This window comes from Quercus lobata, chromosome 2, assembly GCF_001633185.2.
Source record: "Quercus lobata isolate SW786 chromosome 2, ValleyOak3.0 Primary Assembly, whole genome shotgun sequence".
NCBI classification, from domain to species: domain Eukaryota; kingdom Viridiplantae; phylum Streptophyta; class Magnoliopsida; order Fagales; family Fagaceae; genus Quercus; species Quercus lobata.
Genome location: NC_044905.1, coordinates 60294747 through 60318033, shown reverse-complemented (window position 1 = coordinate 60318033; position 23287 = coordinate 60294747). Strand labels below are relative to the sequence as shown.

General features: G+C 34.8%; 1 protein-coding gene across 1 annotated transcript; it reads right to left on the bottom strand.

Moving 5' to 3' along the window:
* Window positions 1-799: 799 nt before the first annotated feature.
* LOC115976023 (alpha-glucosidase 2-like) lies at window positions 800-22580 on the bottom strand. Its single transcript, XM_031097094.1, has 23 exons — window positions 22304-22580; window positions 21212-21503; window positions 21019-21087; window positions 20801-20938; window positions 20576-20693; window positions 19914-19996; window positions 19461-19556; window positions 18778-18946; window positions 18564-18706; window positions 18408-18494; window positions 18041-18226; window positions 17068-17235; window positions 15907-16027; window positions 15742-15811; window positions 14761-14848; window positions 14530-14650; window positions 14083-14276; window positions 13844-13952; window positions 13178-13333; window positions 12152-12254; window positions 10273-10446; window positions 6934-7079; window positions 800-1129 (listed from the first exon to the last, which is right to left on the bottom strand). The coding sequence occupies exons 1-23, from the start codon at window positions 22525-22527 to the stop codon at window positions 930-932; spliced, it is 3255 nt and encodes a 1084-aa protein (XP_030952954.1). The 5' UTR covers window positions 22528-22580; the 3' UTR covers window positions 800-929.
* Window positions 22581-23287: the final 707 nt, after the last annotated feature.

The following is a 23287-nucleotide window of genomic DNA, read 5'->3' as shown; positions in this document are numbered from 1 at the left end:
ACGGGAATATCGAGAGAAACAAGGAGAAGACTCAGGAAGAAAACTTGGAAAGAAAAGAACTGTATTTGTTTCAAAGAAAAACCACTTGTTGTATCAGTTCTGATCCATCTATAAACGTGAGGTTGACTCTTTTTACTTTTACGGAGGTTAATCTAGTTCTTGAACACCCACGCTCTACAAATTATATTGTTTGGGCCTTTTAACATACGAACCCAAGATTGGTTTTGAGATCGTTACAAATTGAGTCCTTACAGCTATAATCACAAATTATTTTACAACATTTTTACAAAATGTTGATAAACCAATGTCTTATTAGTTTTCATCTAAACCCACCATTAATATCATTTTTTCATTTATCAATAATCATCTATCATATCAGCAGTTTGTAAAATTTTTTATAGAATAATTTGTATCTCTAGCATTATTCATAAAAATTAAACCTCATATTCTATCCCACGTCAGATTGGCACTATTAATCGATCAAAGTTCGTCGAGACTCAAGATGGTTCACTCATCATGTAAGAGGCAGCACCTGTTTAAGGATTATAGGGATTGATCATGGATGCATGTAACCGGTGAAATTAAGAGAGTTCATATAGTGGACCCCATTATGATGTCAGGTGTGGTGTCAAAAAAATGTTGAAAGGGAACGGTAGCCCGGGGCAGTAATTGTAAGACCCTTTTTTTTTTTTTTTTTTTTTTTTTTTTTTTTTTTGATAACCAATAACCAAATGTAAGACACATTTAAAGTGAATATAAGTTTGATTTCAAGATCGTTACAAAAGTCATAATATTTTATTTTATTTTAAATAGACAAATAACAAAATGTCATTATCGTTGGGCTATAACTTAATCCTCATACAAGACATACTTAAAAAGTTTTATTATACAGAATCTTCTGACAGCAACTCTATAATCTATATGTTGGATCACAATTTTGGGATTTCTATCACCTCGTACTCATGGGAGATCCTGAGAGGTGATTGATTTGAAACAGGTCTATCTTCTGACCACAACTCCAAATTAACTGTCCCAGTTCCCCAGTGGATGAGACACTTGAAAACCTCTTTGACATTAAACCGATTGACTAGCCCCAAGCCCAGACATTTATCAATAAGTATCCATTCACCTGAAACAACAACGGCAATAGAAAGTTAGAAACCAACTTCTGATCAATGTGATAGGAAAATAATTTCTACAAACTGAGTTAACTAATAAACAAGTCAGGCCCAATAATGGGGTTTTTCACAGTTTCTTAAGGATTGCATCAGCCTTTAAAAAGCTGAACGGTGCTTTAGCTTTCTGCCAATTTTGTGAAGTGGCTTAGACTTTTTTGGTGGCTTTTGAGAAGAAGTCCTAGGATAGCTTTTAAAAGTAATTGCAGCTTCTTATAAAAAATGTGAACTGAGAAAATATATTTCAGAGAAGAGAAAGCAATAACTTATAAAACTTGTTTCGGCAATCTTTGGATATATGGCAGTAATGGCAGTCACTAACTACAGATTGAATTGGTCATACCTTAAAATGTGTAAAGAGCATTTATATAGAAGGATATCTACAATACCCAGTATGATTTACAGATATTCAATGAATATGTAGTTTATGCTCATTTTATACCAGTTTCTTCTCTATTGTTGAGTGGATCAAATTCGTTGCTGTTCATCCACTGTAATCTTAGATATTTTTGGGCATGTAATCTAGGATTAATCGTGGGACATATAATTATAACACCTGGAAACAAAGTGCATATCTTGTCTCAGTTGCATCAACTGAGTAATCATTTTCTACCGTGGTAAGCATAGAGCATAGCTAATATTTTCAAACCATGCATTATCAATTTCTGACATAATAATTATACGTGTTACTAAGTGTAACGATATTCCTGAGAATAAGTCCTAACTCTTAGGGTTTTCTTTTTTATATAAGAAAAATAAAAGGCTTTAGGTTTGTAAGTACCATACTTTGTCTATATCTGCATAACTGAGTCATCCTTACTTCCAAGACCCTCTAATGACTCAAGCCTACAGCTGAACAAAGCAGCCAATGTGCTGTTCCTTCTTCAAGCTCTAAGCTCTTTCTAAGACTTGAAATTCATATTTTGATTTCTTCATCCAGATCCAAGCATCCGCACCTAATTTGATGACTCTTGTCCACAATGGAGATGGATAAAAACTACAACTGACATCCTTTCTTCAAGTTTTTTTTTTTTTGATAAGTAATAAAGATTCATTGATAATAAAAAGAGAGAGACACCCAAGTACACAGGGAGTATACAGGAGTGAACAAATCAAGAACGAACATTACAAAAATCAAGTAAATCCAAAATAGAAGAAAAAGGATGGTTCCTCCACACAGAGAACCAGTCCAATAAAGTTCTGAAAAATAGAAGCTTGAGGTCAGGCATGGAACGCTCAATGTCTTCAAAACACCTACTATTTCTCTCCTTCTAAATGCACCACATCAAACAATGAGGAACAACCATCCATATATCTTCATTATGATGGCGACCAAATCGACCTTGCCAGCAAGCAAATAGCCCAACGACAGACGTTGGCATAACCCAATAAACTCCAAATAAACCAAACACCATATCCCACAACACCAAAGCAACCAGGCAATGAAGGAAAAGATGGTCAATAGTTTCACAATTACACTTGCACATATAACACCAATCCAAAATGCAAACCTTTCTTTTCCTTAAATTGTCAATTGTCAGACATTTCTCCAAGGCAGCAGTCCAAACAAAGAAAGCTACTTAGAAGGAATCTTCTGCTTCTAAATGCTTTTCTGAGGGAAAAACTACTCACTATGGCCAACTAGAAGATGATAGTATGCACTACCCGTGAACCCCTTACTCTTACAAGGCAGCCAACATCTCTAATCCTCCTCGATCCCCCTTACAGGAGTGCTATAAATGGTATTGATGAAGCTCCTGGAAGCTTCCAATTCCCGATTATTAGTCTAATATTTCTGGCAACACAGCTTTATTCAGAAACTTAACAACAACAAAGCTTTAGCCCCAAAACCTTGGATCAACTATAGATACTCAACAAACTAATCAGTGTTGGCGACATGTATTCTTCTTTGTCATTCTATCCCATTCAACATCATATTTTGCATCACCATTTAATTAACAGGTCCTTTCTACTACTTCTAACAACATTAGTTTAGAACTTTCTCTTCCTCTTTACCCGACTTAAATCAAGAGACTCTTTCACATTGGTGCATTAATCACTCTCTTTTGCACATGATCAAACAATCTCTAGCGACTGTCCCTCATCTTTTCATCAATAAGAGCGATCACTTTCTTTAAATGAATTTCTTCACTTCGTATCCTATGTTTCTTTATATTTCCAATATCTTAACATTCTCATTTCCGGTACTTTTATTTGATGACATGACCTATTACTTCTTATTTATTAACTTTTTTTATAATTAACCTGTTACTTCTTAATAGTTCTATATTCAATACCACAGGGCATAATTGATCTTATAACACTCTTAAAAAACTTTGTACTTAATTTAGTGGGAATTTTACTATCACACAATACTCCAAATATATTTCCCCACTTCATCCACCATGCCCTTATCCTATGATTCACATTTCCTTCAATTTGTCCATCTTTATGAATTACAAATTCAACATATCAAAACACTCACTCTTTGGTATCTCTCGACCATCCAATTTTACAACTTTTTCATCTTTATTTCTCCTTTTACCAAACTTACATAAGTGACATTGTCTCTACATCTAGGTAGAATTGTATAGTTCACTCACTTTTCCCTCTGCTGCTGGGACCTCCACCACCAAGTCTTTGTGGTCAATATCATACATCCTTTATATTCTCCAATAACTTCTTTAGGCACTCTTTTAATACCACTGGTCATTTCATTCGACATCCTATCAAAAACTTCATCTAGGTCTCACTTGCTTTCAATCATTCTATCTTTAAACACAACTTGTTTCTCTCCCTTCAAACCCCACCACCTAATTCTTGTGTTACTCATTCTAATATCTCTTCTTTTCAATCTTCTAATACAAATATCTAGTACCACCAATCTAAGTCTGAGTGGTTATCTTGAGTTATATGCGATTTCAGCTAATAAGGCTTGTATCTTTGAGGTGTTGTGTCATCAAGTGGGGAGAAATGTTAGAACCTGGAACCGGAGATTTTATAGGGAATTCCAAGACTGGGAGTTAGCTGCATTTTTCTCTCTACTTGCTTTTATTCAAGCTCGTCTTCCATAGGGAGTAGGCAGCGACACACTGAGTTGGGGCCTTAATGGAAACGGTAAGTTTGATGCTCATTCTTTTTATAACGAGTTACAAAAGACACCTAACTGTATTTTCCCTTGGAAGGGCATTTGGAAAGCAAAGGTACCCAAAAGGGTGGCTTTTTTCTTGTGGACGGTTGCTCATGACCGCATTCTTACTTTGGATAATCTCATGCTTAGAGGTTGCCCTTTGGCGAATCGGCATTGCATGTGTGGCTGCAGTTGGGAATCTGTGGATCATCGCCTTATTCATTGTCTTGTAGTGTACTCTTTATGGGTCCTTATGCTTCAAGCTTTCAGTATTCAGTGGGTCTTGCCTGGCTCTGGAGGGGTTATTACTTTGTTGGAGTTACCGGCTTGGGAAACATAATTCAGATATTTGGAATTTAATTCCAGGCTTTTTGATGTGGACTATTTGGTTGGAACATAATCGTCGTTGCTTTGAAGATTCTGAGACGACGTTGGTTGAGTTAAAAGACTTGTGCCGGCGTAGACTTTTTGATTGGTCTTGGTGTTGGGGTTTTACAGACTGCTCCTCTTCCACAATTTTTTTCTTCTCTTAGACTAGGCTCCTGATTCCTTCTGTTCTGTTTACTGTTTATGCTTTTATATGTTCATCATCATGAACACCTTGTATGTTTCTTTCTTGTTTCATTAATAATAGTTCTCATATTACCTATCAAAAAAATAGTAGCATCTTGCATTATTTACAATATATACTATCAACTTTTTAAGGATGAAATCTATTTGACCACTGTTTGTCCCACTTTTGAAAGTAATTAAGTGTGAATCCACTTTCTTAAAGCAAGTGTTTGCAAATATAAGATTATATGTCATTGCAAATTCTATCCCCATTTCTATTTGTCTTTTATTGTATACCATTGTTTAGATCCTATATGTTCAATTCCTCTAGATTTCTCACCTACGCACTTAGTTTTCAGTAACCACACTATGCTTATTCTTCTCCTACTACAAATTGTCTCTATCATTTCCATGAGTTTCCCTGTTAAAAACTCTATATTCCAAGTTACAAAACAAATCTTATTGCCTTGAACTAAATTCTTTTATCCTCACCCATACATAGGGTTATAAATGAACCAAGTCGATCATGAACAACTTAGATTCGACTCGATAAAAAGCTCGTTCATATTTGTTTGTTTATAAATAAGCCAAGCTTGAGCCTTAGTTTTAGACTCATTTAATAAACAAGTCAAGCCCAAGAAAAAAAAATTGTTCATGAATAAGCTCATGAGCTATTAGGCTTGATACAAAACAATTCAAGCATACGCTCATTTATAAGTTTATATGCGTTAGCTGAATATACTTATTATACATATCTTAATAATGACATGACCAACATAGAACCACTACCCATTACCTTAATATTTTTCTTTCCCTCTAAATTGACCAAGAACCATTTTAGACTAGAGTTACATTTAAAAATAAATAAATTAATTAAGTGGGCCACTTATGATCCTTTCTTATCAATCATCTATGGCAAAATTATGAAACATGTTTTTTTTTTTTCCATTCATAATAGTTACAAACAAGTATTTTTCTAATTCATCACCATCTAATGTGAATGTAAAAATTGTATTTTGAACAATTTCTGAAAATATAGACAATAAATGATGAATGAATGAATTTAATTATGTAACTTTTTAATTTGAATAATGGTTAATCATAAGTAGGACTAAATGCATGATAAAATGAGTATACTATTTTTTTTCTTAATTTTAGAGATTTAAGCATTTAATAATGTAATTTTTTTTTTAAGATCTCTAGCTTAAAAGTTTGACTTAAGCTCAAGTTTGAGCTTGATATTAAGTTTGACTTTGGCTTGACTAATTAATCTAATCAAACCAAGCCAAGCCAAGTTCAAACTTTTTGGCTTTTCCACGAGCTCGAGCTCAAGCTTAAACACTATTTTTAGGCTTGTCACGAACTTGAGCCAAGCTTGAGCTTTTGTAATTTCTTGACGAGCCAAGCTTAAACACCCTACATAAAGTGCAAGAACCCTTGCCACTCACTACACCATGGCATGATGTAATGTGCTTTACAGGGAATGCCCCAGCTAGACCTAGCTAACTCTTGCTCACTTTTCACTACATCTGAACTTCAAAGTCCAATGCAACGCTTTGTTAGTAAGGGACACCAACTTCTATCTAAAATGGACCCAATTATAAGAAAAGTTACCAATTTTTTATGTTGGCCTTCAACCTACCACATCCGTCCTTTTTCTAGACTTGGACTGGCTATGAGAAAAATAAAATTCCTTAAAGATTCAATTTAGGTTTGGAAATCCCAGCTTCAAACGTTGCCTTGCAAAAAGTAACTACAGTATAAAATTTATAGGAGCTGGAAGACATCTACTCATGCATTTGTTTGTTTGATTAAAAGCTAGAGAATCACTTAATAGTTTTAAAATTTTAAAAAAAAAAAATTCTAAAAACATTATTGGGAAAAAAAATCAGAACATTTTACATCAAAGCGTTGAGTTCTCATATGAAAAGAAATAACCAGATTTTGAAAGGAAAACATGTCCTCCATTTATTTTATTCCCAGAGAAATTTTCATACCCACAACACAATAAAATAGCTTTAAGTTTTCACTATAATGGCATAAAAGATATTAAAGTGCACAAAAAAAAAAAATTACCATTAGGAAGTAGATTCCCTTCATAAAACTGCTCCCCAGATTCTGGCCACACTTCATGCTTGGACCCATCAATGGAAGTAAATGACACAAACGATTCTGTTGGGTGCAAGAGACCAAATGTAGGGTGTACTCTCAAGCAAACAAGTCTACAACACAAAAGCAAAACCAAGAATTATGCATGAATTCAAAGACAGAAATAGAGTCAAAAAGATGAAGAGTCAAAGTTAGAATCATCAAGTATGATGAAAATTAAATGTATCAAAATCTTTCCATCTAAAATGTTGGTTACAGTAAAGGTATAAGAAAAACTGCTAGCTAAGAGAGCTTTGTTGAATGACAACGCTGATTAAAAGCCAAACAAGAATGTTGCTAATTTTCTTCATAGATCTGTAATATTAATTTCATTTGGATTTTGTTTATGAATTTAATTTAATTGATTACATCGTATCTTTCATTCTTTGTTGTAATCCTTGAAACTCTACCTAAAGGCCCCAAAAAAATAGTGTCAGACACGCCCTTTGCAACTATGTGTTGCATAGCTTGGTATCAGAGCAAACATTGATCTAGTAAACTAGACCTTAACATCCAATCCACCATAACCCTTGACCCCAAACCCATGAAACTGCCACAAACCTACCACCTACGACAATCAACGATCCAACAAGCCACCCATTGTTATTTGTTACCTCAGTCATCAGAAGCCTCAAATCACACAATCTGAACACCACAAGCTCAAGCGGCAACCATCAATAATAAAATCCAAACATCCAAGTTTATCAAGCCCATCCAACACACTGAGAACCAGGTGAGACCTACCCACTCAACCAACCGTTCAAAATAAATAAAAAAAATTAGAGAGAGAGAGAAGAAGAAGAAGAAACTTCTACAACTGATGATAGCCATCAAGCTCCAAATTGGTTTACATAGCAAAGTTCAAACCTGACTTCTTGACAGTCCCAAACTGCCGACATCAATAAACCCACCAACTCACACTTGTTCTTCGACATCAATATATTTTGTATAAAGTTTAGTTGTCATGGACCACATAAACCTTCATTTGTAATCTGTAGGATGGACTCAATTTTGAGTCTTCATTTATTAATTAATTAAATTCATTATTATATATATATAAAGGGTCAAGATCAACTTGCTCATGAAGTAACTTTAAGTAATGTTACACAACCTAATAAATTTTCAATGGATAAAAAAAGTTTAAATCTCACACCGCTATATTACATGTTTTCTATATTCTTAACACGCAAACCAAATTTTGTGCCAACTGGATGTTATTTATTATTTAATCCAGAAACTTATCTTTTATGCATTATTTTAAAATACATAAACTTGAAATTCAAACATTTAATAAATGACATAGTCATCGATCTTTGATCATTTCTAAAATTTGCAAACATGAAGGGTAAAAGAAAAATGTAATCTAACCATGGATATATACACCTATTGTAGGTAATCTTTTCTATTTTTGTATTTTTTTTTTTTTGTTTCCGGGTGGCGGGGGGGTGGGTTCAATCAAATCACCATTTCTTTTAACCTTTTGTACCCCCTAATGTTATATGATTGGCTGCTTAAAAAGGCTCATACAGCCCAACAGAAGCTCTGGCATATTGCACCAAGCAGCAGGCTTTATGCAGGTTTAGGAGGCTCCGTCTTGTAACATGTGGATAATCATGGAGAACAAGCTGACCTTCAAATTCTAAACCTTTGAGACATGCATTCCTGTTCAACAACCACAGCACCACAACATCCACAATGAAATACTATGCAAACTGCAAACTGTGCACATGCTATCACAAACTGGGTTATTAGAACCAGACCATCATGACAGATCTAGCTTGTTAGTGTACACTTTTTTCCACATTGTAAGATCACTTCCTGACAGTTAAAGCTTTTGGGTTTGATAGTCTCCAGCAAAGAGCAAAGTATCAGTCTAAGGGTCTGTTTGGGTACCATTTATTGCTGAAAACTGAAAGCACTATAGCAAAATAATTTTTAAATGTGTGAATAGTGCCGTAGGACCCAGTTTTAAAGAAAAATTTGCTAAAATCAGTACTTGCAGGTCCCGTGAACAGTGCACGGGACCCACACAAAAAGACGCAGCCGCACGGATAGCGCGCAAAACATGCTATCCAAACTCACACTAAGTTTTTCAAAAGGTCTTGGGTCGCAAATAAAACAGAAACTCAAGACTTAGAGCTTCTGACCCTAACCGTTCCCAATTGTCGATCAGCACTTAGGGAAGACCCTAGAATGCTGATCAGCAGTCAGGGAGTTCCATTTGGCAGTTCTCTTCCCCAACGAAGTGCCAATTGGAACTCCTTGCTCTGAGTGCTTACATTTTCACATGGCAGCTTCCCCTCACTCCCATGCAAGTGGTTCAGCCCTGAGTTGACAATCAAGGGCTTAGATCAAGAGTGCACATAATAAGGGTTAGTTAATTACAAGTTAGTTATTACTAGATAGACTAGACTAGCTTGAGTTAGTTAGGATTTAAGCACATTTATCACATTAAACACGTGTAAATCCAAATGATCATATGTTAAATTAGTTAGCCAATAATCTTGAGCCAAGTCAGCCAATTAGATCAAAGCTAGTCATTTATAAATAGACTTGTAATTTCCATTTCATTCATCAAGTGGAATAATAGACTAGCTGTTGCTCTCACTATTGTAGTCTTGCTTGGAGGTAGAGATTCCCTAGAAGCAATCTCATCTTGGAGAAGGTAACTCTCTTGAAAGAGTCACAACCCATTCATCATTCTCATGCACAACCAAAACCCTAATCTCATCTTCAACAAACCCTAGCGTATTTCTCACCAAGAATCTTTATCAAATACTTAACACACTATACCCCTAAGATCTAGGCAAATCCCTAGGTCAAACACCTTAATCCAGCAACCAAACCTTCAAGAGCCAAAATGACAGATCAACACAAACCCCACGTGCATTCCATACACATTGTTGTTTCTATTTCCATTTTCCTTTTCATGGCCAATTTTGGGACTATATGGGAGGAGGGGCATTACTAACAATGGACTGCAGAGTTCAGTCAAGGAGTTCTGTAAGGCTATAACAACAAACTTAAAAGACAAACAAGGTGTGCACACGAAAGCATGTAAATTTGACAATATTGTTGCAGCAATTAGATAAATTTTAGCACCAAGATCAACCAGGCAACATTAACCAATTGACTTGGGAGGATAAATATGTCAAGCAATTCAATAGGGAAAAACATATGCATATTCACAATTCCATCAGAGTGTTAGAAACACTACCAAAATTCTTGACATGCCAAAAAGGAAAAGAGAAAAGACAGTAATTTCACCTTGAAAACCCACCGGAACCAGCACCAACTTTACGGGCAACAATGCTAGAGTCAATTCGGAAAACCTTGGGATCATTCTTTGGAATATATATTTTCCGTTGAAGGGCCAATCCACCACCAATATCACCTTCTAACATAATTGATTCCTCCTCTCCTGCATGCTCAAGTTTATGCCTACAAAGAAATAAAACTTAAAGAATAAATGGAATTATACAAGTATTCCAAGGGGGAAAAAAAAAAAAAAACTGTGGCAATAATGCTACTAATACCAACCCTCCTTTTGAGGCAGCCATGCAAAAACATAAGCTAGGGAATCCCACAAAATATTGTTCAATGAAATGATTGCGTTGTTCAACACCATAAAAAATTCTATTGTTCCTTTCTCTCCAAATTATCCACAAGATGCACAATGGAACCACTTTCCATATCTTGTATTGTTTGTGCTGTTGACACTAGCATTTGCTGCAGTCTTTGGTATAACCCAAACTACTTCAAATAAGAAAAAAAACAAACGACGAAATATCTCAAGCTTTTGAAAAATGAAGTAGAAGGTGCTCAACTGACTCCCCACTATTCTTGAACTATAGCACCAATCTATTATTACCATCCTTCACTTCCAGAGATTACCCACTATCAAAATTTTACCAAATTCTGCTTCCCCAGTAAAGAAAGCAACCTTTCAAGGTCTTAGCATTCCAAATCCATCTCCATTGGTCCCATGGACTCTCTCAAAATTTCAAATTTTTTTTTGATAAAGAATAGCTTTTATTAAAAGAAATTGAATGAACCAAATACATAGTGCGTATACTAGATCTATATCACAACTAAGCTCTAAAAGTACAATGATCTATAAATTCTAATAAGTTGGAGAAAGGAAAGATTCTTGATGCTGTCATCCATTCACACAAAGTCCAAAGAGTGCAATTTTATGCTTTGAATGGTTTGTTCACAACCCTCAAAATTTCTAGCATTTCTTTCCCGCCAAAGGAAGCACATCAAGCAATAAGGGATGGCTTTCCAAATCTCACAATTCTGATGTCTCCCAAATATGCTTTGCCAGCAATTAAGTAAATCTATAAGCCCCCAAGCCATCACACACTGAACTCCAGATAGAGCCAAAACCATATCCCACAATTCTTTGGCAAAAGGGGAATATCACCTGTCTCCCCAACCCATTTACACAAACAACACCAATTCACTAAAATAATATTTCTTTTCCTCAAATAATCAGCGGTTGAGTTCTAAAGACGTTGTCCATCCTTGCTGGTGCAACCCATCACCATTGATCTCAAAAAGGAAGCAAAAGAAAAATTCCCTCATGATTTCCAGCAAGACCTTCAATACCCAATTGACTTGCTTTCCTTGTAGAGATCCTGCCAAAACTGAATTTGATCCAAATTTGGAATATTTCTTTGGTCCCCTAAAGCTAGAGATTTATATCTATAGTTCAAATTCAATCTTGTTCCTCTCTTTGCTATAATATGCAGCCTTACTACTGGCATTTCTTCATAACATTTTTGTTAATGTCAATTAGCAAGAAACGTAACTTCCTGAACCACATCCATATCTAAGCTTCATCCACTGCATCAAATGATATCAAACCAGGAGATCCTGGACCTAATAGAAGAGTATCTAGATCCAAGCGAAAGATTCTATATCAAAGCTATTTCACCACATAACACAACCGTGCTAATGCAAACATATCATTAATAATAAAAATTAGCAGCTGATTCATAAATCAGATCCTTGACAAACATTGGAGTGACTACTTACATTTAGTAAGTAATTACATACACATAATTTGTATATTCTATATGGATCATTTAAGCTTATGCTTCTCCTATAAAGACCGTTATTAAAAAATAGGTTAGCAACTCACTCAATGACATTGTATTCCTCAGAACATCCAGCTGACCGGTACTCAGTGCCACTATACTCTTCATAACCATTGATATCAACCCTGCTGTGAAGCCATTGCATTCCTACATTCATGATTACATGGAGGAGAGATGAAGCATTACCCATAAAGAGTGGATACTTTATATTACAACAATATAAATTAGCATACTTAAGATGACCTAGCAATCATGATTACAATATATATGACATGATCTAATATATGTCAAATGAACCATTTGATCAGCAGTGACTGTTCTCTCCATTTAACATGAGACTTATTAAGCTAATTTAATCATTACAAAGTGCCAAATAGGTTGGGATTGGGGAGACTTCATAATTGAGGTGTGATGTAAACCAACAAAAATTACTCTATGGAAAAATTAAAACAAAATTAGCATCTTACAAACTTGCTATTAGAGAAAGGAAAATTAAATGGTTCTTTGATACTCAATTCATATTCAATAAAACAACAAATTGTACCTATCAATATTTACTTCACTGGAAGTACAGACCTAATAAGGAGTTTCTTAGAGGATTTGCTGAGCATGATTATATACAACAGAGAAGCTCACAACAAAAAAAATGCAGAAAAGGCACAGAAATATTTTCCAAAACTTTTTCCTAAAAGATAGCAGAATGCTTAGTTGACTAGAAAACTTATTGGGCGCTAAACCAGGATAACACCAGTTTGTAAAATCCTACAACTGAGAGTGCCTTGGTAGTAGTGCCCATGCAAATAGTTAAATATGTAAGGCATAATATTGATTGTAATAATTGCTGACAAATCATAATCTATTATCTACCTCCAAAATGTACCATACCAATTCTTTTAAGGTCGTCCTGTATATTCCTTAATACAAACATCAAGTATCATGTTATCTCAAGGTACAGCCATCCCTGAATATGGCTCTGAATCAATTGATTCTAAAATTGGAGCTATTATTCTCAAATATTATCATGGAACAAATTCAAAAATATTGAGCTTGTACCAATTCAAAAGAATTACCTGAGGGAAGGTGCATCATGGAAATAATTCTACCCCCAATCCATGGAACTACTTTTAGAATCCAATAACCATTGTTCAGTTCTATTGGAGTCCTTGAAAGTTCTACTCCCTTTTGTCCAGAAACCTCTTCTATATCTGGAATGCGCTTAGCATTTTCTGCAATTAACAACCTATTTCATCAGCAAAAAGTATGACAACCAATAAAAATTAACGAATTGCATTAAAAAAATTCTTTTAGTGACAAGAAGTGTACAAATAGTATTAGATACTCTTTAGAAAAAGAATGCAAGACAAAAATGCAAATCATGCACCTCATACACCCAAATCCCCGCACCCAAAAATAGAAAGAGAGGGTGGGGCTGGGTGAGAAGAATATTGGCAAGAACTGAGGGACAAACATGCCTGAAAACCTATATCTAGACACAAGAAATTATAATATATATCTAGCAAGAACTCTAGTAAAAAAAAGTCTGAAAGCCTATGTACAAACACAAGAAATCATTATATATATAACGCATAGCCAACCTGAAATTTTAAATTTCCTTGTAGCAGAAGGTTTGGATAAAGGCTAATTGTTCAGAAACATATTATCATTTAGCAAGACTAATATGCACATGTAACCAAAAATATGTGAGCTAGCACACCGCCTTGCAGAAGCTGTATTACCCAAACAAGTCTTGTAATACTTTTCACTGGTAGAAACCAACTTATACACTTCTTGTTCTGAAGGCATCATAATTTGCAGCACTTCTCCATCCATGCCCCACGTATCAAGCTGTTGAAGGTACCCAGATTTGAAAAAATCAACAAATAAAAATAAAGCAGAGGACCACCTATGTTGGTTTACTACCATATGCATGTCTCAAGAATGTACAGCCTTGTCCCTCCAAAAAAAGAAGACATACCATTGCACCTTCACCAAGCAATAACTGCACATGTATACGACGCTTTGGCCTCTTCCATAATCCTTCAGTCTTGGAAACTCTCACAGTAACAATTGATGATTGAAGTTCAGCAACATAGTGTGTCAACAAATATCCACCTTTAGTGAATTCATATCCATCACCATCGTCTTCAAACAGAAAACCTTCAGCTTTCCCTGTAAATAAAAAGAGAAGTATGTCCTTAGACCATACAATGATGTCTTTAAAGCCAATCTATCATTTTAAACAGTCCATGCAAGACTGAATACTGTGGACAGAAAACTCGGACTTAAAACAGCTCAGGTAAACAAGCAGGCTTCAGAACCTGGCCTGAATTGGTGAATAGCCAGTTGAAACTTGTAACTACTGGAATCAACAAGTGAACAATTTACATATTATTCCTAACAATATTGAAAGCACCAAACTTACCATGTTCATCTAAAGCCACAAGAAGTGTCAAGTCATCTGAAGGATTAGATTCACCAACATGCTGATGAGGTGGACCCAAAGGTATAACCGATCCACCTTGTAAATATAATGCTGGCAAATCCTGACATGTCCACAAAAAATTAAAATGAGAAACCAACAATGCAAAACATTTTACTGCACACACACAGACAAAAAGAAAAGAAAGGAGGCAAGAAGTGAAGTAAAAGATACCGGATGCGAATCATCAAAGTCAAACCTCAGCCAAATTCCCTTAGGCAATGTACAGTCCAATTTATCCAAACACTGACCAGGCATAGTGCTAATCAAGATGTCAAGGATGTTAGTACAAACTGTATGGGTTAAATGCATATGTATTCAGCAACAGAAAACAAAAAATGTATACCAGTAAAACCAGAGAGCACAAAATAGACCTTTATGTGGTAAAGGCTTATAATTAAATATTCAAAATCAAGAGAGTCATAACATCACGTTCACATTTTCTGTTTTTATTTTCCTCAGCAATGCAAATAAAATAAGTCGTATAAAATTGGATAAAGTTATGTGCAACAGATAAGAATCACAGATATCACAAGAATCTAAGTATAAAAGTGAGTAGTAGTAATTTCTAATTGTAATGGTTGCTACACAATAAGGCTTTGTTTTATCTCGTAAAAATGAAATTAGGTATTGACCTTGTAGGAATGAGGTATCTGGAATAAAGATTGTGAAAAGAGTATGGTATGCCATCGGATGGATGTATTAATGAGAAATAAGACAATGTTTGTGAAATTAGGTATTGACCTTGTTAGGAATGAGGTATCTGGAATAAAGATTGTGAAAAGAGTATGGTATGCCATCGGATGGATGTATTAATGAGAAATAAGACAATGTTTGGCCAGCCAACTTATTGAAGACAGCCACCCAGCATTATATTTAGAAAATTCTTTCATTAAGGTTCAAAGATTCTAGAAGTTCTAATTATTATTATTATACTTTTATAAGTAATCAATTCTATTACAAAAAAGAATACATCAAGTACATAGGAAGTATACTAGATGCAAGGTTAAATGTTAATTTGCAAGAAACAAAGTGTATGTTAACTATAATAATCCAAGTAGCAGAATGAGCAAGAAACTGAACCATATAAACACATATGAATACATTCTACAATCACCCAATAAATAATCTATCTGTGAAGGAAAAGATGAAAACCTTGCATAGATTAAAATTGGTCCCAGAAGAAAAGAATTTTCAAGCTTCCTTAAGTTGGGATCTTTTGGATCTGCAAAAGGAATTGACACACATCAAACCCCATAAGTAATCAATTTCGCAAATTCCATCAAATGGAATTTCTTATTAAACAGTACAAGAACCCACCAGCAAAAAAAGTAGGCATCGCCACTGGAGTACCAATTGTATGAGCCTTAAAAAAAAGAGTGTATATGTGTGGCAGAAGGCGGTAACGCCTTTTCAAAGCTAGGCGGCAAACTTCTTCACACTAATGAACAAAACTGAAGTAAGTTCTGAACTAAATTGTGGCCACAACAGAATAACATGAATTTAAAGAACTTTACAACAATTTAATAGGTGGCAATCAATAGAGCCTAAATATACGACTTCAAAAAGTCATTTCCAAATTCCAATAGTTTAGTCTGATTGGATTTAAGCTCTCCATATACTAGTGCAATATACATAAATGTGTGCGCTTTAATAGTTCCAACTATGCAGTATACCACTCACTCAAAATTCAGGTGGAAAACTGTAGCTTGAAGACACATGGTTCATTCTACTCAAGGTGTTTATTGTATTGGCACATGTCCAAGAGCATCCAAGACATAGCGTATACATTTTTTATAAGATGTAAATATCATTGTAAAATTTTGGGTACGTCTATGAAATGAAATATATATCAGGAAGTATCCAAGAGCTACTAGCATTCAATATAGATACCACAAAGATATGGCTCCATTTAGAAATATTGGGACCTATGGCCCTACCCCAACCCCCTCCTCACATTTTTGAGATGATAGAAAATAGGCTAACCTCTCATCCAAATGACCAGAAAGAAAACTCAAATGACATTAAACGTACTCTAACCTCTATCATATTCTATGTACTGCATGATGATCCCTTCAAGCCCAAAAATAGGAATTAGAAACAGCTGAAAAACTAGGCATAAATATGTTGAATATAAAACTCTCATGGTTAATGGTTAAGTATTAAATAACTTAAATTCACCATTTTCTAACAGATTAAGCTTTTGGTATAATCAATAATGTATCATGGAATACAAGCAAGTGATCCTGAGTTCAAACCCAAGGATTTTGGGCCCACATAATGATTAAATTCTTTATTTCCTAACAACTTAAGTTTTTGGGACAATTGATAATTTATCAATCATCACATGTTGTTCTAACAAAAATATATGTCTGCAATTAATGAAGTGGTACTATGATGCACTCTGATCATCAATAAGTTAAAAAGGCTCATTCACATACTCAACATAAGTTATTGCTGTATTGCTAAAGGAGGACAAACCTCTTCCCCAAAAGACCAGGGTTCATGGTCAATCGTGTCAATTTCAGAATGCCCGCGGCAAAAAGGAAACATAGAACTTACACCCATCCACCTTCCAAAAAGCTGGGGTGTTGCATTTCCAGCAAACCCACCAATATCAGGTCCTGAAAGTGGCTGACCACTAAGTCCCTGAAGACAAACTAAAACCAAAGTTAGAGTAGAGTAATACTAGAAAAAGTTGAACATGAATACACTTATCCAAAGTATCATCTGGAAATGAAAAACATTTCATTGTGTCCAAAACTGAACCAAGAAAAGGAAGAAAAAGGAAAAATATCTAAATTAAAGTTGGGATAAATAAATTTAAGATATTCAAAAAAGCATATTCATAAAACTTTTCTTCCTTAACTTTCTTGGACAGGACTCCTAAATTGAAACAAACAGAATAGTTCTTAGCACTATTAGAAATCCAAAATTAGAATACTCTTAGACCAAACACAATCAAGTCAATAACCATAAAAGTAAAATTATATGCCAGATCTTCCCCTGCTCATAAAATACACCTACAACTTCCAAACCTGTAATCCAAATTAGGAAAATGTTGTGGCCCTAGACTCCTAATGACTTAGGTTCGAACCATTTAAGACTTGTCTCAATCCAACATTGCATGTAAGTCCCATAAGTAAAAAGCATTTAACTCAACAAAACCAAAAATTATCCTAAGATTAGCAACTTGACCCTTATTTTTCATGGCTGCATCAATGAGTTTGATTTCCCATGCACATACGACAATGTAGACAGCCCCAAAGTTCTCCACAAGACCACTGGATGAAAGAAAAGATTTGTGGAAAGTTGGCAGGAATGGCAAAAGCATAAATTACACAAGAAGGCACAAAAGTGAATTCAAGTGTCCCATTTTGCTTCAGGCAAACAGCACAGACCGCAAAAATCACTATTTTTTTCTTTAAATAAGTGTGAACTCCTAATTGCTTACCAATTGAAGTACCATGGATATACTCATATGAAGATGCTCCCAGTTTGAAAGGTTATCTCCTGTCCATGTTGCAGCATACCTTTGGCTACCAATAAACCCAGCCCTGGTGAGGACAAAAGGACGCTTATTTTCATTAGCCAACTTCATGCCTTCATATGTTGATCTTGCCATCAGCATGCCATACACCTGTAATAGCCAAACCCTTATCTGAGAGAAGTTCATAATTTGTTATGCCAGTCTAGGTCATAGAAAGGATCCTATGGGACCAAAGCAATTCATTTCAAATGCATTCCGACAGCAAATACAAACTAGGTTTAACAAGCATGTAACATGGAAAAAGCAAAAGGCTAGGGTTACAGAGTAATACATTGTGATAATAAGAGTGATTTTGACAACCTCCAAGCTCATCATCTCCCCTATGAATATTACTTTGAGGCATCGTTTTTGTTACAGCCTGCAAAGAAAAATAATTAGATCAAATAACAATGAAAGAGGCAAGTACTAAAAAGAATTATTGAATTACCTTAAAAACAGCTGGTTCATTCATATCATTCCATATACCATCAACACCATTAGATGTGAAATCTTTAACTAAACTAGCCCACCAGGAACGAACTTTTGACTGCGTAAAGTCAGGAAAAACACAGGGTCCAGGCCACACATCCCCTGAAATTGGATTGGAATATTTTAACACATCAACTGTCAAAATTAAGTACTAGTGAATGAAGAAGATATACCAACAAAAGGCCTTCCATCAGCTTTTTGAGTCCAGACATCACTTTTTGAACCGCTGTCATAGACAAAATAACCCTCTTCGTGCTTGATCCCTGGATCAAGCATCCAGATAGCTTTAAAACCATTCTGGTGAAGATCATCTACCAAAGATTTTGGATTTGGGAAACGGTCCTGAAAGATACCATAATGATTTATTGTTCATGTCAAAAATGATGTGAGAGATTTTATGCAAGACAGCTAATTCATTTCCAAGTCACAACACAAACTACTTTTTGTAATTAAATACTTTTTGTAGTAGTGTGTAGCACAAGATAGAACCTACTATGAAAACACTAAATGTATTTATCAGTAAAATTAGATTATTGTAAATAACAAACACAAAAAAGGAAATAGCCACAAGCAATGGATTACTCAAGTAAAAAAACCATGATTTATTATTCCATTACTGAATGACTGAAGAAAAAATGGATAAACTTCAGAATTTGTTGGGGAGCAAAACCCAATAAAAAAGGTAAAAGCAACATATTGATTCATTTTTCCACATCAAGAAAAAGGATATAGATTTAATCAAGAACAGCCAATCCACTTCCAAGGAACAAAAAAATATGTGACTAGATTCAACTGAGATAGCTAATAATTTATGCCTATGGAATTGTCATACAGAAGACACTAAAGGAGGACATGCCTTGTCAAAGGTGAAACACCGAAAACCATCCATGTAATCGATATCCATCCATATTACGTCACAAGGTATACCTTTCTCCCGGAATGTTCTGGCAATCTGCAAAAGTAAGGTGTTCAATAATGGAGAAAAAAAAAAAAATTATTATAATAATGTTCAAAACAGAATCGTCCATAGAGGGTCCATGATTGTAAAACAATGAACTAACCAATATGAGCATTTTGCTTTCTCCTTAGAAAAGATTTAGAGAATAAATCAAGAATTTTGACAATATACTGTATTCTTCACAGTATAGTCAAATTTATTCACATATATCACTCGGGAAATAAAAAACTTAAAAAATTAAGAGAACTTATGTAGAGTACTTGAACATGATTTACTGCAAGCAAGCATGTACAAATACATGCAGGAAGGAGAGAGGCTGGTATTAACCTGAGTAAACAAGAAATTACTAACCTCAAGAACTCTCTTGTCTGAATCATAGCTCCAACGACATTGTTGATAGCCGATGGACCACTTTGGAGGCATAAATACAGATCCTGAAGAAAAAATAATCAGTTATTCAGCATATATAACTCACTACCATAATGATAATTTTTAAGAATAAAGGACAAGTCAGTAGATACTGGTTGCACTGTGTGGTAGTCAAATAATTACTGTTAACAATGTAATTTTTTTTCTTCATGAACAAGACACAAATACAAAGATTTGTTACATATATCCAAGTAGAACTTAGTTCTTGCCGAAAAAATAATGCGACACAAAAACATTAAAAAAAAATCTCCATGCTAGAATATGATTCAATTGAAAAGAGACATTCTTAGATTAGAGAAACTTTGAAGTCTTATCAAGTTCTTCTAGAAGACTCACTGTTGAAATTTTAATGGAGTCTCATAATTAGAAGTAAAGCAAATATTAGAAGACAAGTAATGATATATGATCATTGAGTAAAGCACACTAGAACTAGGTAGACTAATACTATGCGATATAAGACACCTCAATCAATGAATTTTAAGCTCTTCTGTAATCAATTTGATAATTGTGGCCACATTAAATTAATTGAAATTATACATAAAGAGGACTAAAGAAATAATAGCTAAGATGGATCAGGAAATTACCAATTGCATGAGATAGAGCTATCAAGACAGCAGTGGGTGAAGGAAATGGACCAAATGTAATAACAGGATATGAGGATGGAGCAACAAACTGTATCCTCGATTCTTTCCTCAGGTCAATCTGTTTATGAAAAGATACACACAACCAATAGATACGTAAAAAACTATAAAGCATAACTATAAAGATTTCAGAAAGCTTTATTTCCATATATTCAATTGTCACAGTACCTCACAGCGTTGTGTTGTGTCAGCAAGCACCCCGAGTGCCTCCCCATTGGGCAGAACAGCCATCACCCAAGGATGAGACTGGTACAAGGATGTAGTTCCTGGACCATAACCCCATGCATCCGTGTTCCAAGTAAAAACCTAAAAGAAAGGCAACTGCTCAATATTTGTAGAGCAAGTATAGAGATTTCGTGGATGGAATATCAAACAAATTGACTTACTCTCTTTCCAGTCCGCTCAAGTTGTCCACTAACTTCTCCAGTCCCATAGAAGGAGGTACCAGAAGGAAGCTAAATTAGAAGCAAATTCCATTATATGAATTAAGAGGAATAATGTAAGACTTGAAATTGCATTAGAAAAGAGATAAAAAGAAATGTGGAGAACCAAACCAAAGAAAGCAATGAAGGAACTGACCTCAATTTTAACAATCTGATTTTCAAAAAGACATTCAAATTTCGGAGTGTATAAGGGCACCTTGTGACTCATAATGGGTGTTTCCCTATCCTTGCTGTTTAAAAAAGATAAACTAGGATATGCTGCATCTCTATCATTTGGAGGACAATCAAATCGAAAGACTCCATCCTCCAATATAGGTTGAAAAATCATATCCCCTGAGGAGACATCTGCAGTGACTGCCTTTTGTTCATGGTCAGCCATTTTAGATATCAACCTCTCACCAATCAACCTCCTACTAAGCCTCTTCTTTCTGCAAGCCAAAATTTGCATTAGTAATCCTTCCCCGATGTGTAGTATTAGTATTCTCCCCTGTTCTCTTCTCAATTTCTATTTTTCCAAACAACACAGCAGAGGACGATAATGCTGAAGATGACATTAATTAATAAAGATTTAAGCAGGCAACGGTTCATCACTCTCAGATATTTATCATTTGTATAAACATCATATAAGAAACTATCCCCTTACCCATATACACAGAAAATGAAAACTAAAAGTTTAAATACATGGTTGGTCCCTTAAATTTAGCCCAGATCACAGCTTTTTGGGACTAAAAGCGATGACTTTAAATTTGTTTGTTGTGAACTAAAAGCGATCACTTTAAACTTCAAGGATTAAACCCGCTCATGAGCTAAGGGACCAACAATCATATGAGAAACTCTTTCTTTACCCATATTGACAAAAGGATAAAATTTAAGGTTTAAATCCATTGTTGGTCCCTAAAGTTTGGCCCATGATCAATTTTAGTCTCTAAAGTTTAAATTTCACTCTAAGTCTGTTAGAGACTAAAATAAACCAGATCACTTTAAATTTTCAGTCAAGACTAAAAGTGATCACCTTAAAAATCACTCATGATCTAAACTTTATGGAACAAAGATATAATTTGGCCAATAGTGAATGCGGTGGAATTAATGCGCGTGTATTAGTTCAAAACTTCAGAAATGCATCAATCCTTCACAAAACTAATATGAGTATGCACCGTGTATCATATTCTGGCTAATCTGATATGTAATTGTATTAAACAAAGGCCAAAGGAGGAACTAGTAAGAGAACCTGAGGGTGATGAAGCCAGACGGAGAAGAAGGAAATGATGAAGTGAAGATGTGGCCCTGAGTAGCTGCAGCAGCAAGACCAAGATTCCTCAACCTGACCACTGGTCCACTCCAACAACAGTTAAAACTATTATTAATAGACACACTGCTCGTGCTAGTGCTAGTGTTGTTGTTGAGTGGTGCGAATCTCAACGCAGCTGGACCCGGACCTGCACCACGTACCATTTTTGTTTTTTTTTTTTTTAATGAGAAGTGAGCTAATTGCTAACGTAACTGGATTCCATACACACAAAAGTGGAGATAACTTTGTACCTGAATTTTTTAAAAGAATCAGGACTGGTATGCCGATGGTTTTATATATTTGGGTAGAAATTGTTGTGACTTGTGTTTATAAATTAAGGGCTTAAAATTAGAAATAAGAAAATGAGAAAAGTAAATGAAATTCGTCTTTTTTTTTTTTTTTAGAAATTCGAAATTATACTGTAGTGTAATGAAAAACATAAATTATAAGGTTTTATTTCTTGGTTACAATCTAAAAAACATTTTGGATGGCCTTGATTTCTGGTTAGCTTGAAAAGGTGCAAATCTATTTGTTGGGCTTGCCACAAAATGATCCATGGATTTTGACAAGGGTAGACCGTAATACTTGTAAGCTCATGTCCAATTGCTTCCACTTCAATTAAGCTTTCCCTGCCACTACTAAGCGGTTGTGGTAGTTGTAGCGTTTTGAGGTGGGAAGAGAGCAATTCTGTGAATGTCTCTTAACACTTTTTATAAGTCCTAACGTGTTTATGTATCGTGCGTCAGTTTTGCAATCTAATTAAAGAAATTAAAAAATAAAATAAATTATAATGAGTTGTAAATTTGTAAGACTTATAAAGTTGATATGTCAAAATTTTAATTTTAAGAGGATAATAAAAAGTTGAAAGTTTCGATTTTGTAACATAAGTATTTTAATAAATAAAACATGCAACATCCATCTAAG